The sequence below is a fragment of the Dipteris shenzhenensis genome, chromosome 21 (assembly GCF_047967505.1).
Source record: "Dipteris shenzhenensis isolate YYH24624 ecotype China chromosome 21, Dip_SZ_1.0, whole genome shotgun sequence".
NCBI lineage: Eukaryota > Viridiplantae > Streptophyta > Polypodiopsida > Gleicheniales > Dipteridaceae > Dipteris > Dipteris shenzhenensis.
This window is the reverse complement of record NC_141616.1, coordinates 48,169,387-48,182,942: the sequence shown is the minus strand read 5'-3', so window position 1 is coordinate 48,182,942 and position 13,556 is coordinate 48,169,387. Positions and strand designations below refer to the sequence as shown.

Here is a 13,556-nt window from a genome sequence, read left to right as displayed (position 1 = left end):
CTCTCCACTCTTCCTCCCTCTCCACCGCTCAACCCTCTCTCCCTCTTCCTCCCACCGCTATCCACTCTTCCTCCCTCTCCCCACCGCTCAGAGCCCCTCTCTTTGTCTCCTCCATTGTTCAAGTACATCCCCTCGTCGCTACATTTCCTCATCGGGGAGCGAGGAAGATTTTGGACATGAAGCTTCTTGAACGCGCCACCGCCCTTCTCAAATGCGCCACTGTGTTATAGTACAAAATGTATCGATTAAGAGCTGCTAAGACGTTAAGGTTAGCTTAATTTTAGTCGATGCTTGCCCCTCACCTAACTAATAAAAGTCGTCGTGGATAAAGTTGGAGCTTTATACTAATTGTTTGTGATGAATTCTATGCCAAATCATTAATTAACAGCTAGGTGAATCCATCGTATGTTAGTACGGGAAATGTGATGCTACATTTTCTGCTGGTCGCTGAAAGAATCATCCTTTTCGGCAGGATGAGCGTGAAGCTGTTGGGTTGTGCCAAGGTGGGCGGTCTTAGATTCTCATGCAAATAACCGAAAATGAGAACTTGTTGCGTGTGAATCGGCTGTGAAGCATTCTACATTTCGGGCACATTCTAGGAACGACGGGAGGATTCGTTGGGTTTGCGAGAAGGCGAGCAGGAGGAGGAGGAGGAGCAGGACGATGGCTGAGCAGCCAAGGCAGTAAATCTGCCCAACATTTTGCAAGAAGGCGAGCAGGAGGAGGAGGACGATGGCTGAGCAGCCGAGGCAGTAAAGCTAATTTTTTGCAAGAAGGCGGGCAGCAGCAGGAGGAGGAGGAGGAGGAGGAGGGAGGACGATGGCTGAGCAGCCGAGGCAGTAGCCTGCACAACTTAAAGATGGGTACTCGTCTCCTTGGGCACGACGAGGACGATGACGACGACTACGACGAGGACGATGAAGAAGTGGAGGATGACGACTGGGGCTTGTCCTCTTCTCCTTCCCCTTTGGTTCACCAGAGAGGTCGCGTCCCCCTCGATGGCCCTGAGGTGCGCTCGGGCGTGTTAAAGACCTTGAAACCCATCCTCAGCTCCCCTCAATGTAGCATGGACGATGATTCCTCCACAGAATCGGAAGGAGAAGTTGCAAGGAGAAGTTTGGCCGGTACCGCTCCCGGCTTTGGTTCACGAGCGCGTTTCAGATCGAGTAGGACAGCTGCTTCTGCAAGACGAGGTGTGTCGAAGCAGGAGACTGTCCATTTGGCTAGCAGCGCCTCCCGCATTGTCTCCACTCCCTCTTCGTTTACAAGCTCGGAGCAGCAGCCCGATTCAGATCAAGTGCAAGGTTTTTCAGACTCCTTTGAAACTGTGAACGCCAGTCAAAGCAAAGTTTTTATGATGTTATGAACGTTTTCTTTATCTACCACGTATCATTGAATAGTCCTCATGTACTGCATTTGGGCATGCCAGTTACTACTATTTACCAGAGAAAGGCCAAAATCAAGGAAGTGGAGTTGAAGCATTACCAGGACTGTCTTCTGCACTGTCGGGCATTGCTAACTCTTCAGAGACAGTGGCGTCAGGTTAGTTCCTGACAATTTGCTGGGCTCTCTTTGTTAGGTCCACGGAGCATCCCTTTGGCTCACACAAATTTTCCGGCACAATGATTCAACCCACTTTCTTTGTGAATTGAGGCAGTGTCACTTGTCAGCGTTCTAGAGAGTACATTTTCAGTTCTGTGAAGCTGCAGTTGCAATATGATATAACCATGACAAGGTGATCGAGTGTGCCGTGTCTTTGGTAGTGGGATTTTTCTGTGAGAGTTGTGCATGTCCGGAAGCGTACTGAAGAGAGAGAGAGAGAGAGAGATGGGCAATAGCAACTGTATATCCAGGGGTACAAACACAGCCACGGGGCTGGTAGAAAGAGAGACCACATTCCAAGGGAAAGCCCCAATGTGAGACACTCAGTGGAGAATGGGGGGAGCCATTTATAGGCCCCCAGCCAGCTTGGTCGGCTAGCTTTGGCTCAGGCAGCTGCCCCAACCTTGGTTAGGTCGGGTTGACCCAACCATGCAGGTCGGTTGACCCACCCTGGTCGGAGCAATTTGGGTCCAACTCAGCCCTACAACCTGCTCTATACTATCGTCTCCGGGCTGGTGCGCATACAAGAATAGCCCTCTCACTATGAGATGCCTAACTCTAACACCCTCTCTGCAGATTATGGTGAGCACAATGATCTGAAGAAGCAAGCCGATGGAGATGCAACCATGGACCCTATAGCAGTGCACCTGCTGGATTCACATCGGAGAGAGCACCAAATAGCTTGGATCCTCGAACCATAAAGCCACCTCAAACAGCAAATGAGATGTTCTCAGCTGTGATTTTCCGGGGCAGTTTGCACTGAGTTCCCAATGGGGTATAATGATAACACCATGACCTGTATCCTCTCGTGAACACTCACGTACAGGAGCCTCGAACAACGAACTCCGGAACATGATGTGTCCATAGTCTCTGTGACGTCAATCAATGATTTCCGAACACATCTGGTCCATAGATTTACAACCTTGCTTTGCAGCCTGCACTCCTGCCCACGTGCCCTCTCTGGTTTTGACCCATGGGGGGAGACTGTCTTATTGGTAGAAGTCTGGTGCTTTCGGGCGATCCTTGGCGACTGTTGCTGTCTGGGAACCACATGACTAGGAAGATGAGTTTGACTCTGACCAGGTCGTTAGCTTTGCCTTTGGCCGACAATCTCTGGCCAGATGCCCTTTCTTCCCACATTTGTATCACTTGCTCCACTTTTTCTTGTGCACTGTCGAAAGTGCTTCACCTCCTAGAGTGCCATGTAGAGTCACCCGGAGCTAACGAGAACTGATTCCTCCTCAAGAAGGGAGCACAAGTCATCAAAGTTTAACTGACTTGTTGTGACCTGGCACGTCAAGCTTGGGAGACCATGTTGTAATCTGGGGAAGCTAGGGTAGGATGAACGCAGCCAACTAAAGAGATGTGAGGGCAGCACCCATTGCCTACAACTGATCATGGAGGACCTTTGCCTGCATCAAGAATGGCTGCATGGTACTCCTTTAGGGGAACTCGAGATTGTATAGCTGTCCCTACAAAGTGATAGCTCGCATCGCCGAATCCCTCGCATAGAGATCCTTCAATTTTGACCATACCTTGTATGCACTGTTCGTGCCCTTTTGTCCTGCTCCTCCCAATCCTTGAGCTCCTCCCGAAATTCATCCTCTCGGGCAGCATAGAGCTCTTGAGACATTATTCAGGCTTCCATTCATAGTTCTGAACAAGTTCCCATAAGCCATTGTGGATGAGCCATATCTTGAGCTTCCAATGGCTTACTTTATGCCGTCGAGCTTATCCTCCTTACTCGTAAACAGGGGTCCAATTGAATTATTTCAAACTTCCACCCTGCTTTTGATCCTGGCAAAAAACATCCTACTAGGTGGAAAGGAAGAGTGGAAAAGGGTACGTGGGGTTTGGGAAAGAGAAGACTTGCACCCTTGCTGCCTTCTCCAACTGCTGACCCCTCAAACTGCTCCAAACTCCAGCCTCAAGTCTCCTTGTGCAGGGCGTTCTGCGCCTAGTAGAAAAACCTGTGAGCAGCACCCTTTGGTGATGTCCATGCCTCAAGCAAACTGTCTGCACAGTGGCTGATTCATCTCTGCTGCAGATCAGATGTGCCAGGCTGCTGCAAGCACTGAGCAGCACTAATCTTGCTGCCTCAAAAAGCCGCCTTGGTTCTCTGTTGCCCTAAAACAGGCCTTGCAGACAACGATCAGCACTTCGAATCACCCTCAAAACGTATTGGGCAGGCTGTTTGAAACTGCCGCCTCAGTTCTCCTTTGGCAGTCTGCTCCTGCTGCCTTGAATTAGCTCTTTAAATTCTACGTAGCAATACCCTTAATCTGTCAGTCCCTCGTGCTCCCTGGATCCCTCATCAACGATGGGGAATGATACCATGTGAGAGGTGTGCATGTACGGAAGCATATTGAAAAGAGGTGAGAGAGAGAGAGAGAGAGAGAGAGAGAGAGAGAGAGAGAGAGAGGCAAATCAGGCAGAAAGAGAGAGAGCACTCCAAGGGAAAGCTCCCAATGTGAGACAGTGGAGAATGGGGGGACCCATTTATAGGCCCCCCAGCCAGCCTTGTCGGCCAGCTTTGGCTGGCCATTGGACCAACCAGCCAGGTCAGCTGACACCGACCCTGGTTGGGTTGAATTAGGGTCGGGTTGAGATGACCATGCAGGTCGGTTGACCACCCTGGTTGGGGCCCAGTTTGGGCTATCCAACTCAGCCTACCACCTGCCTCTACCTATCCTCTCCGGGCGGGCACACCCACAATAATAGCCTGCCCTAACATTTTTTGGGACACCTTGATATGGTTTATTTTTTTCTTAGGTATTAAATTGAATTGGAAACTCAATGACACGTCTCCCAATGCCCACATGTAGCTTCTACAGTCGTGTCATCTAAAACATGCTGTTTAAAGGTGAAGCGTTTACTGATGCCATTCAGGTCTTCGATGGTTTTCAAGTCAGAAGACAAGGGTTAGTGCTCGTCTTGTAAGCCCCAAATGATAAGTGCAATGGGGCATCGCACCTCGGAATCGTTTTTGGATTTTGTTAAGGGACTGATGTGGCACATGGACACTGCGTGAAGCCAAGATATGTGACTTAGGACTGCCACATGAAGGGCTATGCATGGGCTCTCACATGGGCAGCATTGAGGCGCAGCAAGGACAGACTGTCATATGGTCAGATAAATGCACAGCCATAGGGCTGGGAGGACAGCGAAAAATGGGCTCATGAGGACCTACTTGGAGACCCGTCTAGGGGCCTGCAAGGGCCCCCTAATGCAGGGGAACAGACTGCCCCTGCCACTTCTGTATAAAGGAGCCTCGTTGGCTTACGCCCTAACCCTATGTAAAGTGCACGCAGGTGAGAGTGAGTGCAGTAGTTGGCTGCCTAGATGGAGCGTATTTTTGTACTTGAATAGTGCACAAATTGTGGACCATATTGTACATGTTGGTTTGCCTATCTTGCTAAGTATGCGTCTATCATTTGCACTTGTGTGCACATGTTGGGGTGGAATATGAGGATGTTAAGGATCTGTGGGATGCTGCAAGGGTAGTGAGCTCTGAAGAGTGCAGAGGGCTTATAAATACAAGCCTTGGTCTTCGTATTTGATTATCATGGAGTTGGATGTCTCGTGTGGATGTGACCTGTTGGCCAAGAGATGTAATTAAAGGGTTAGATGGTATGGGACGCGTGATTTGACCCTGCTCTTGCGGTGGCTTAGACCTCAGGCTTGGGGGGTGGCTCGTAGTATTGAGCCTATGGCTGGGAGGTGTGCTGCTAGCTCAATCCCAAGGGGTTGTGTATTCGCAAATGGGCTACACCCTTCGAAGGTCAAAAGTGACTTGACCTCGTTGGGGATGTTTCATGTCCTGCAAGGGACAGCCATTAGAAACATTCTGGCTGTGGCATTTGGCTAGAAAAGCAAACCTCGACTATTTGGACAATGACATCTAGTAAGACCAAGAAAGGGTATAGCAGGATTTTTAAAAGGTTATCAAGTAGCTTAGAAAACAATGATTACATGCAGAAACTTTCCAAGTGTGAAATGAAGGTACTTTTTTGCTTCTAGGATGAGATCCAAATTGATGTGGCGAATGTAAGGGTAGTTTAGAATGGACTTTTGGGAAACATATCGATAGATTTATCTTGGATCTGATAGATATCGCATTAAAGTAGCAGATGTGATAATGGGACATCTTAAGGGATAGGAAAAGCCCTCATGGGATGAACTTGAGAAATTTTGGGGACTGTTAAAACTATTAGAGCTGTGAGTGTTTGGGGAGAGAGAGAGCAAGAGAGAGTGAGCTGAGAGCTGAAAGCTTGAAAGCTTAGTTGCAATAGAAGAGTGTGAGAGTCCAACTGAAAGAGTGAGAGATAAGGTTTTGTCCTAGTAGTCACTAACCATAGTTAGTGAACTAACTGCGGTTAGGGGGAAAAACCTCTTAAAGAGGGAAAAGTGCCCCTAACAAGCTTATTAGATTACATTGGTCACTGCTGAATTATATCTATAATTCTAACACCCCCCTGCAGTGCCAATGTCATGTACAAGGCTGATCAATCACCAAACGGATATAAGTTCAGGGCACTGCGAAATGCCTCAAACTTTTCACGTGGTAGTGCTTTGGTGAAAATATCTGCAACGTTGTCATGTGTGGACACAAAGATCATATTGATCTCTCCTGCATGCAACTTCTCTTTGACGTAGTGATAGTGAACCTCAATGTGCTTCGTGCGAGCATGAAACACTGGATTCTTTGCCAGTGCAATGGCACTTTGACTATCAGTGAGAATTGGAGAAGGACCCTCCAAAGACAGATGAAGATCAGCAAATAGACGTCGTAGCCAGACACATTCAACTGTTGCTGTGAAAGCTGCCCTGTACTCAGCTCCACATGATGAGGTAGCCACTGTAGATTGTTTCTTGCTTAGCCAGGAAATGCAAGATTTACCCAAAAAGAAACAATTGCCACTAGTGGACTGCCTAGTGTCATAATCACCAGCCCAATCTGAATCACTGTAGGCATGCATCTGCAAGTCACCCCCCCTGGGAAATAACAAGCCAAAAGACTTCGTGCCCTGCAAATAACGGAAGATGCGCTTAACTGCCTGCCAATGCATATACCTGCTCACTTGAGATACTGCAAACTGAATATCAGGTCTAGTGTTGCAGAGATATATGAGGCATCCAACAGCCTGACTGTAAGATGTGGCATCAACTGATTCTCCTGCATCATGCATCGTGAGTTTCAGCCCCCGCTCCATGGGAGTGGCTATGGGCTTACAATCATGCATGTTAAATCTGTCCAAGAGTTTCTGCACATACTTGGACTAAGACATAACAATGCCACGTCTCTCTTGAGAGAACTGGATCCCCAAATAAAAGTGAAGCAGCCCCAAATTTGACATGTCAAAGGTGGTCTGCAAATCAGCTTGAAATCTGCAATATTATCTTCATTGGACCCTGTGAGCAGTAAGTCATCGACATAAAGAAGGATGACTAAAATTTCCCCCCCATCCATCTTGATGTAGAGGGTGCTCTCAGTAGGACTATTGTGTAGCCCCTTGCTGGTCCAAAAGGCATGAATCTTGGCATACCATGCACGAGGGGCCTGTTTCAGCCCATACAAAGCTTTGTTTAGCGTGCATACCTGAAGTGCATTTGCTGTAATTTCAAAGCCTGGAGGTTGTTTGTCATAAACCTCTTCCAACAAGTCCATTTAAGAAGGCTGTTTTTATGTCCAACTGATGAACATTCCACTCAAAATGTGCAGCCATTGCAATAACAGATCGGATGGTGGTCATCCGGGATGTAGGAGCAAAAGTCTCCTCATAATCTATGCCCTTTTTTTGAGCATAGCCTTTAGCAACCAGCCTTGCCTTGTATCTGTCAATGGAGCCATCTGGCTTCCGTTTCACCTTGAAAACCCATCGTGTGCCAATGGCATGTTTACCTGGTGGCAAGTCTACAACATCCCAAGTCTGATTTTTCTTAATGGACTGCAACTCATCGTGCATGGCATTCATCCAATGCACATTGTCCTTTGCTTCTTCGAATGTTGCAGGATCCTCCTCATCGAGAAGAGTTCCTGCATATGCTGATTCCACTGAATTAGCACCTTCCATGTGCCTTGCTGCACTGCGAGTCCTGCCAGGTAATGGAGCATCAATCTTACTCTCTCTGAGAGTCTGTAACAGCCAGTTTGGGACTGTTTTTGCTGCATGTATGTCTGCAATTTCTTGCTGAACCACCTGTTCCATTGCCTGTGGAGGTGGCAAGACATCTTGTGGCTGAACTGGAGCATCGGGAGGTGCCTGTAAATTCTGATTCGCATCAGAAATATGAGCAGGGGAACCCAAAGCAATGGGTAGTAACCCCTTAAAAACATCCTCTGAAGAAGAAGGCATATGAAATTCAGCCTGAGTGTGAGCTGAATTTTCTGCAAATATCACATCTCTATTGACAATGATCTTGCGTGTAGCAGGATTGTAGAGACGGTACCCCTTGCTTTCTGCACTGTACCCAACAAATATGCACTTAATTGCCTTATCTGACAACTTGTGCCTAAATTCAACTGGCACATGAGCATATGCAAGGCATCCAAAGACTCGGAAATGATCCACTGAAGACTTTCTCCCATTCCAGACCTCATAGGGAGTTTTTGTTTTCAAAGCCTTAGTGGGAGCCCGATTTAAAATGTAGTTGGCACACATCAGACCTTCAAGCCAGAATTTGTGAGGCATGTGTTTGCTTTTCAGCATACATCTGTCCATCTCCATAAGAGTTCTATTTTTCCTCTAAGCTTTGCCATTGTGCTGAGGGGTCAGCCTCACTGTGAGCTGATGCACAATACCCTTGCCTTTCAGAAAAGCATCAAAATCTGCAGACAAGTATTCCCCACCTCTATCTGTGCGCAATGTCTGGATCTTGAGTCCGGTTTCATTTTCAACCATGGCTGAAAATGTTTAAACACCATGAACACTTCTGATTTGCGCTTTAGCCCAAAGACCCAAGTGAAATTGGAGTAATCATCAATAAAAGTAACAAAGTAGAGATAACCACCCAATGATGGAGTCCTCATGGGACCATAGACATCACTGTGTATAAGCTGTAATTTGCGTACATCTTTAACTGAACCATCCTTTTTGAAGGGGAATCTATGCATCTTGCCTAAAATGCACCCTTCACAGGCATGTGGAGGAGGTATCTCAAGAGGTGGCAATGCATCAACCATAGAGTGCTTCTGAAGTGTCATCAAGTTGTTGTAATGCATGTGGCCATATCGGGCATGCCATAATTCTACATTCTGCATGGCAGCAGTAGGAGTAGAAACTGCAAGAGCATGGGCTGCTCTTTTCTCAAAAAGATCAAGCTGAAAAAGCCCACGCAGCAGAGTACCAGATAATCTCAAGGCATAATCACTTTCCCTGTCTCGGACAGCACATTTGTCATCCTCAAAGATGACCTGAAATCCAGCCCTGTTAAGAGTGGACACTGAAAGAAGATTCTTGGTGATACCAGGCACATATAAGACATTTGAAAGTCTGAAAACTGAGCCATCAATGGCAGTAAGCTCAACTTCTCCTGTGCCACGTACTGAATATGACGAGTTATTGGCACAAGTGATTTTCTTACCAACTTGAGGTGGATGCAAGGAGATAAAGAGACACTTCCTAGAAGTGATATGTGAGAGGGAAGGAAAGAGGGAGAAGTACAACGGGGAGAGAGTGAGAGAGAGAGAGAGGTGACACAAAAGATGTGGGTTTGAAGTGATGAGCCACACCACAAACTCATAGGTTTTATTAGGATTAGGTTTTTCACCCTATGACTGTCTTAAGATAGTCATAGGTGTCATATCTTTAATAAAGGGGTGGCAATGTGCCTTTACCCCAACAACCTCCCACCTAAAGGCCAATGTGCCTAAAGGGGAGAAAAGAATAAAAATTACAGCAATATACAGTTACTGTATACAAGACCATAAAATAAGAATGGTCTCATCCTAATCCCATGATGTGGCGGCAATGTGCAAACCGCACTGTAGGCAAGCTCTTAGTGAGCAAATCTGCAAGATTATCATCAGTATGCACCTTCACAAGCTCAAGTCGCTTGTCTTCCAGTACCTCCCTGATGAAATGATATTTCACATCTATGTGCTTGGTCTTCTGATGAAAGACCGGATTCTTTGCCAACATGATAACACTCTGACTATCACAATGCAAAACTGGCATATCTCCTGTAATGCCCAAATCTCCCACCAGCCGAGTAAGCCATATTGCTTCCTTGCAAGCCTCAGTGGCTGCAACATGTTCAGCTTCAGTAGTTGACAGTGCAACGCATTTCTGCAACCGAGACACCCATGATATAGCACCTCCTGCAAATGTGAAAATATAACCGGTAGTAGACTCCGGTTATCTGCATTCCCTGCATAGTCTGAATCTGTAAAACCATGCACCAATGCATCCTGCCTACCATAGCATATGCACAAGTCTTTGGTACCCTTGAGATACCTCAAGACACCTTTCACTGCTTCCCAGTGCCGCTTGCCTGGATTTGCCATATACTTGCTGATGACTCCCACCGCAAAAGCAATATCCGGACGAGAGGGGACCATGGCATACATCAAAGAACCAACTGCAGATGCATACGGAACCTTGGCCATTTCAGCCTTATCATCATTTGATTTGGGGCTGTCCTTACTGCTGAGTTTTAAATGTGGAGGCAACGGGGTACTAATAGACTTCCCCCCCTCCATTTTAAACCTCTGCAGTACTTTGTCAATGTACTCCTTCTGTGACAGAAACAAAAGTCCCTTGGACCTGTCACGAGTAATCCGCATGCCAAGAATATGGTTTGCATCACCCAAGTCTTTCATGTCAAAAGACTTATGCAGTTGTTTCTTCAAAGCACTAATCTCATGCTGAGATTTACTGGCAATTAGCATGTCATCCACATATAGAATGAGTAGCATCAAACTGCCATCCTTTGCCCGTTTGGTGTACAAGCAATGATCGGTCTCACACCTATGATACCCTTGGGACTGCATGAAGGCATCAAACTTCTTGTACCATTCTCTTGGTGCCTGCTTGAGTCCATACAAGCTCCTCTTGAGCTTACACACAAGCTGCTCTTTCCCTTTAACAGCATATCCCTCTGGCTGACTCATATAGATCTCATCATGGAGATCTCCATGAAGAAAAGCAGTCTTCACATCCATCTGACATAAATCCATGTCCTCATGAGCAACAAGAGCTAACACTGCTCTCAAAGTAGTCATCTTGACTACAGGGGAAAAGATCTCATCAAAGTCAATGCCTTTCTCCTGCTTAAATCCCTTGGCAACCAATCTGGCCTTATACCTCGGTAAAGCATTTGAATCCACTTTGACTTTGTAAACCCACTTGCATGGCAAAACCTTTCTGCCTGCAGGTAGCTGCACCAAGTCCCATGTATCATTTTGAAGTAGGGAGTCCATTTCTGACTGCATGGCTTTCTCCCACTTCCTTTTCTCTGTTCTTCCCATAGCTTCCTTGAAGCTGGAAGGCTCACCACAATCTGTCAGCATAATAAAATCAGCCACATTATTGGCTCCTGGAACAAACCTGTCAGGAGGCCGTTGTACACGGTGCTCCTCCTAACAAAATGTTCCGGATTAGGCTGCTGTCTAGCCTATTCGTCATGCATGACGGGTGGCTGTACCACCATATCTGGCTGTTCTACAGCCCCATTTGCTGGCATATTCAGTGGTGCATCATTGGCAAAATTATCTGGCTGATTTTCAGCCTGTATACCCTCTTGAACAGGGTTATCTGCAGCAGCCTGCTGCTGCATATAAATGGGCATTCTTTGCTGTCAGACATCATCATAAATAACCCTCCTGTATTCCACAGGTTGCACGGGTTCTTTGTGTACACTATCCTCTTTAAAGATGACATCATTGCTGCGTATAATCTTCCGTTTAACGGGATCCCATAACCTGTACCCCATTTCACCTTCGTCACCATAACCCATAAAGATGCATCCGAAAGACTTTGGCTCCAGTTTGTGCGCAGTTCTTTGCGTATATGAGCAAAGCACTCGCAGCCAAACACACGTAAGTGCTTATATGAAGGTGGCTTGCCAGACCACACCTCCTTTGGCACTTTCAACTCCAAAGCCTTGTTTGGCGACCTGTTAATTATGTGAACTACTGTTTGCACGGCTTCTGCCCAAAAGCCATGGGGCAATGCAGCATAGGACAACATACATCGAACCTTCTCCTGAATAGTTCGATTCATCCGCTCACTCACACCATTTTGAGATGCATTATGAGGGGCTGTGAGTTCCTGTTTAATGCCCTTAGCTTCGCAAAACTACACAAAAGCATGTGACACATACTCACCCCCATTATCGGATCTGAGGCATTTCAGCCTGCGACCTGTCCGATTCTCAACCTGAGCGACAAACTTCTTGAAAGCATCTAAGGCATCGCTCTTATGCTTCAAGAAATAGACCCACACTTTGCGTGTGGCATCATCAATAAACGTAATGAAATACTTTGCACCCCCTGGTGATAGTTGTGGCATCTCACACAAATCAGTGTGCACTAGATCAAGCGGTGCTCTATTTTGGGGAGTTCTCCTCTTATGAGGAGTCATTGAATGCTTGCCAAATATGCAATGATCACAAGTAGGCAAATCTGAAAATGAAAGAGACGGCAAATAACCCAAACGTGACAGTTCTTGCATTCCTTTAACGGACATGTGTCCCAACCGGCTATGCCACAATGAAACCTTTGGCAGCTCGGTTATGGCAGCAACATGATTACCTACACTGGAAACATAAAGAGGGTACAAGGTATCACTCTTATAACCCTCAGCCACTACAACCTGGCCATCAGTAATCACCCATTTGGAATCCCCAAATGTGGTGTGGTAACCACTGTCATCCAACAAGCCACATCCAACAAGCCAGTGGTAATCAGATTTTTCTTGATTTGCGGCACATGGCGAACACCATCAAGCATAAATATGCGTCCATCAGGGAATACTATCTGTATACTGCCAATCCCTGCAATCTGACATGCATAGTTGTTCCCAAGGTGAACAACTCCATTAGTACCTGTGTAGGAAGTAAACCACTCCCTATGAGGAGTAACATGAAAAGAAGCACCTGAATCCAAGAGCCAGGTGTGCATGTCATGGCCATCAATAACCAATGTATGTGCAATTACAGCAGAAGAGCATAAAACATCATGTCTGTCACTGTCACTGTCCTCTGCTGCAACATTCACTGCATCCAAGTCATCTGCCTTGGCCTTGCCTTTGCCTTTGCTTCCACTGCCTGCATCCTTTGCCTCAGCCTTCTTGGCTTTCTGATCCCGTATAAACTTGAAGCACTTAGACTTCACATGTCCCTTCTTGCCACAATAAAAGCATTCAATATCCTTTTTGCCACGGGATTGACTGCGGGATTTGGACTTACTAGCATATCTCCCCTTCTGCTGAGTCCTGCCTCTTTCCTGTACCTGCAAAGCATTTGAAGACTTGCTGCCCGCATTATTTTTCCTGCTCATCTCCTCCATAAGGAGAGAGCTCTCTACATCAGCATATATAAGAGTGACATTTGAATTAGACAGGGTGGTCTTGAAAGTGTCCCAACTCTCAGGGAGGGTACACAACAAGAAAGTAGCCTTGAACTCCTCATCAAGGTTCAACCCCTGTGCAATCAGCTGTGTAAAGATGGCATTGAACTCACTCAAGTGTGAGGTCATAGCTGTACCTTCCTTCATGCGAAGATCAACCAGCTTCTTCAACCAATAAACCTTACTGGCTGAACTCTTTTGGGCATACAACTCTGCTAGCCTCTGCCATAGGCCATAAGAGGTCTTTTCAGCCTGAACATTGAACACAAGAGAATCACTGAGAGTAAGCATGATAGCAGCCCTCGCGGACAAATCTAGCTCCTCCCACTCATCATCTGACATCCCAGATGGCTTGACACCCTTCACCCTTATGGGCTTAGAAATC

The 13,556-nt window shown here is 46.7% G+C and overlaps 1 protein-coding gene across 3 annotated transcripts in view; it reads left to right on the top strand.

The window, feature by feature from the left end:
* The first annotated feature begins 393 nt into the window (after window positions 1-393).
* The window catches only part of LOC147888975 (uncharacterized), a 35,675-nt gene continuing 22,512 nt past the window's right edge, over window positions 394-13,556 (top strand). For all 3 annotated transcript variants that reach the window (XM_087392636.1, XM_087392637.1, XM_087392635.1), the window contains exons 1-2: window positions 394-1,304; window positions 1,430-1,542. In XM_087392636.1, coding sequence (XP_087248762.1) covers window positions 860-1,304; window positions 1,430-1,542 — 558 coding nt within the window. In that variant the 5' untranslated portion in view covers window positions 394-859. The remainder of the gene's footprint in view (window positions 1,305-1,429; window positions 1,543-13,556) is intronic.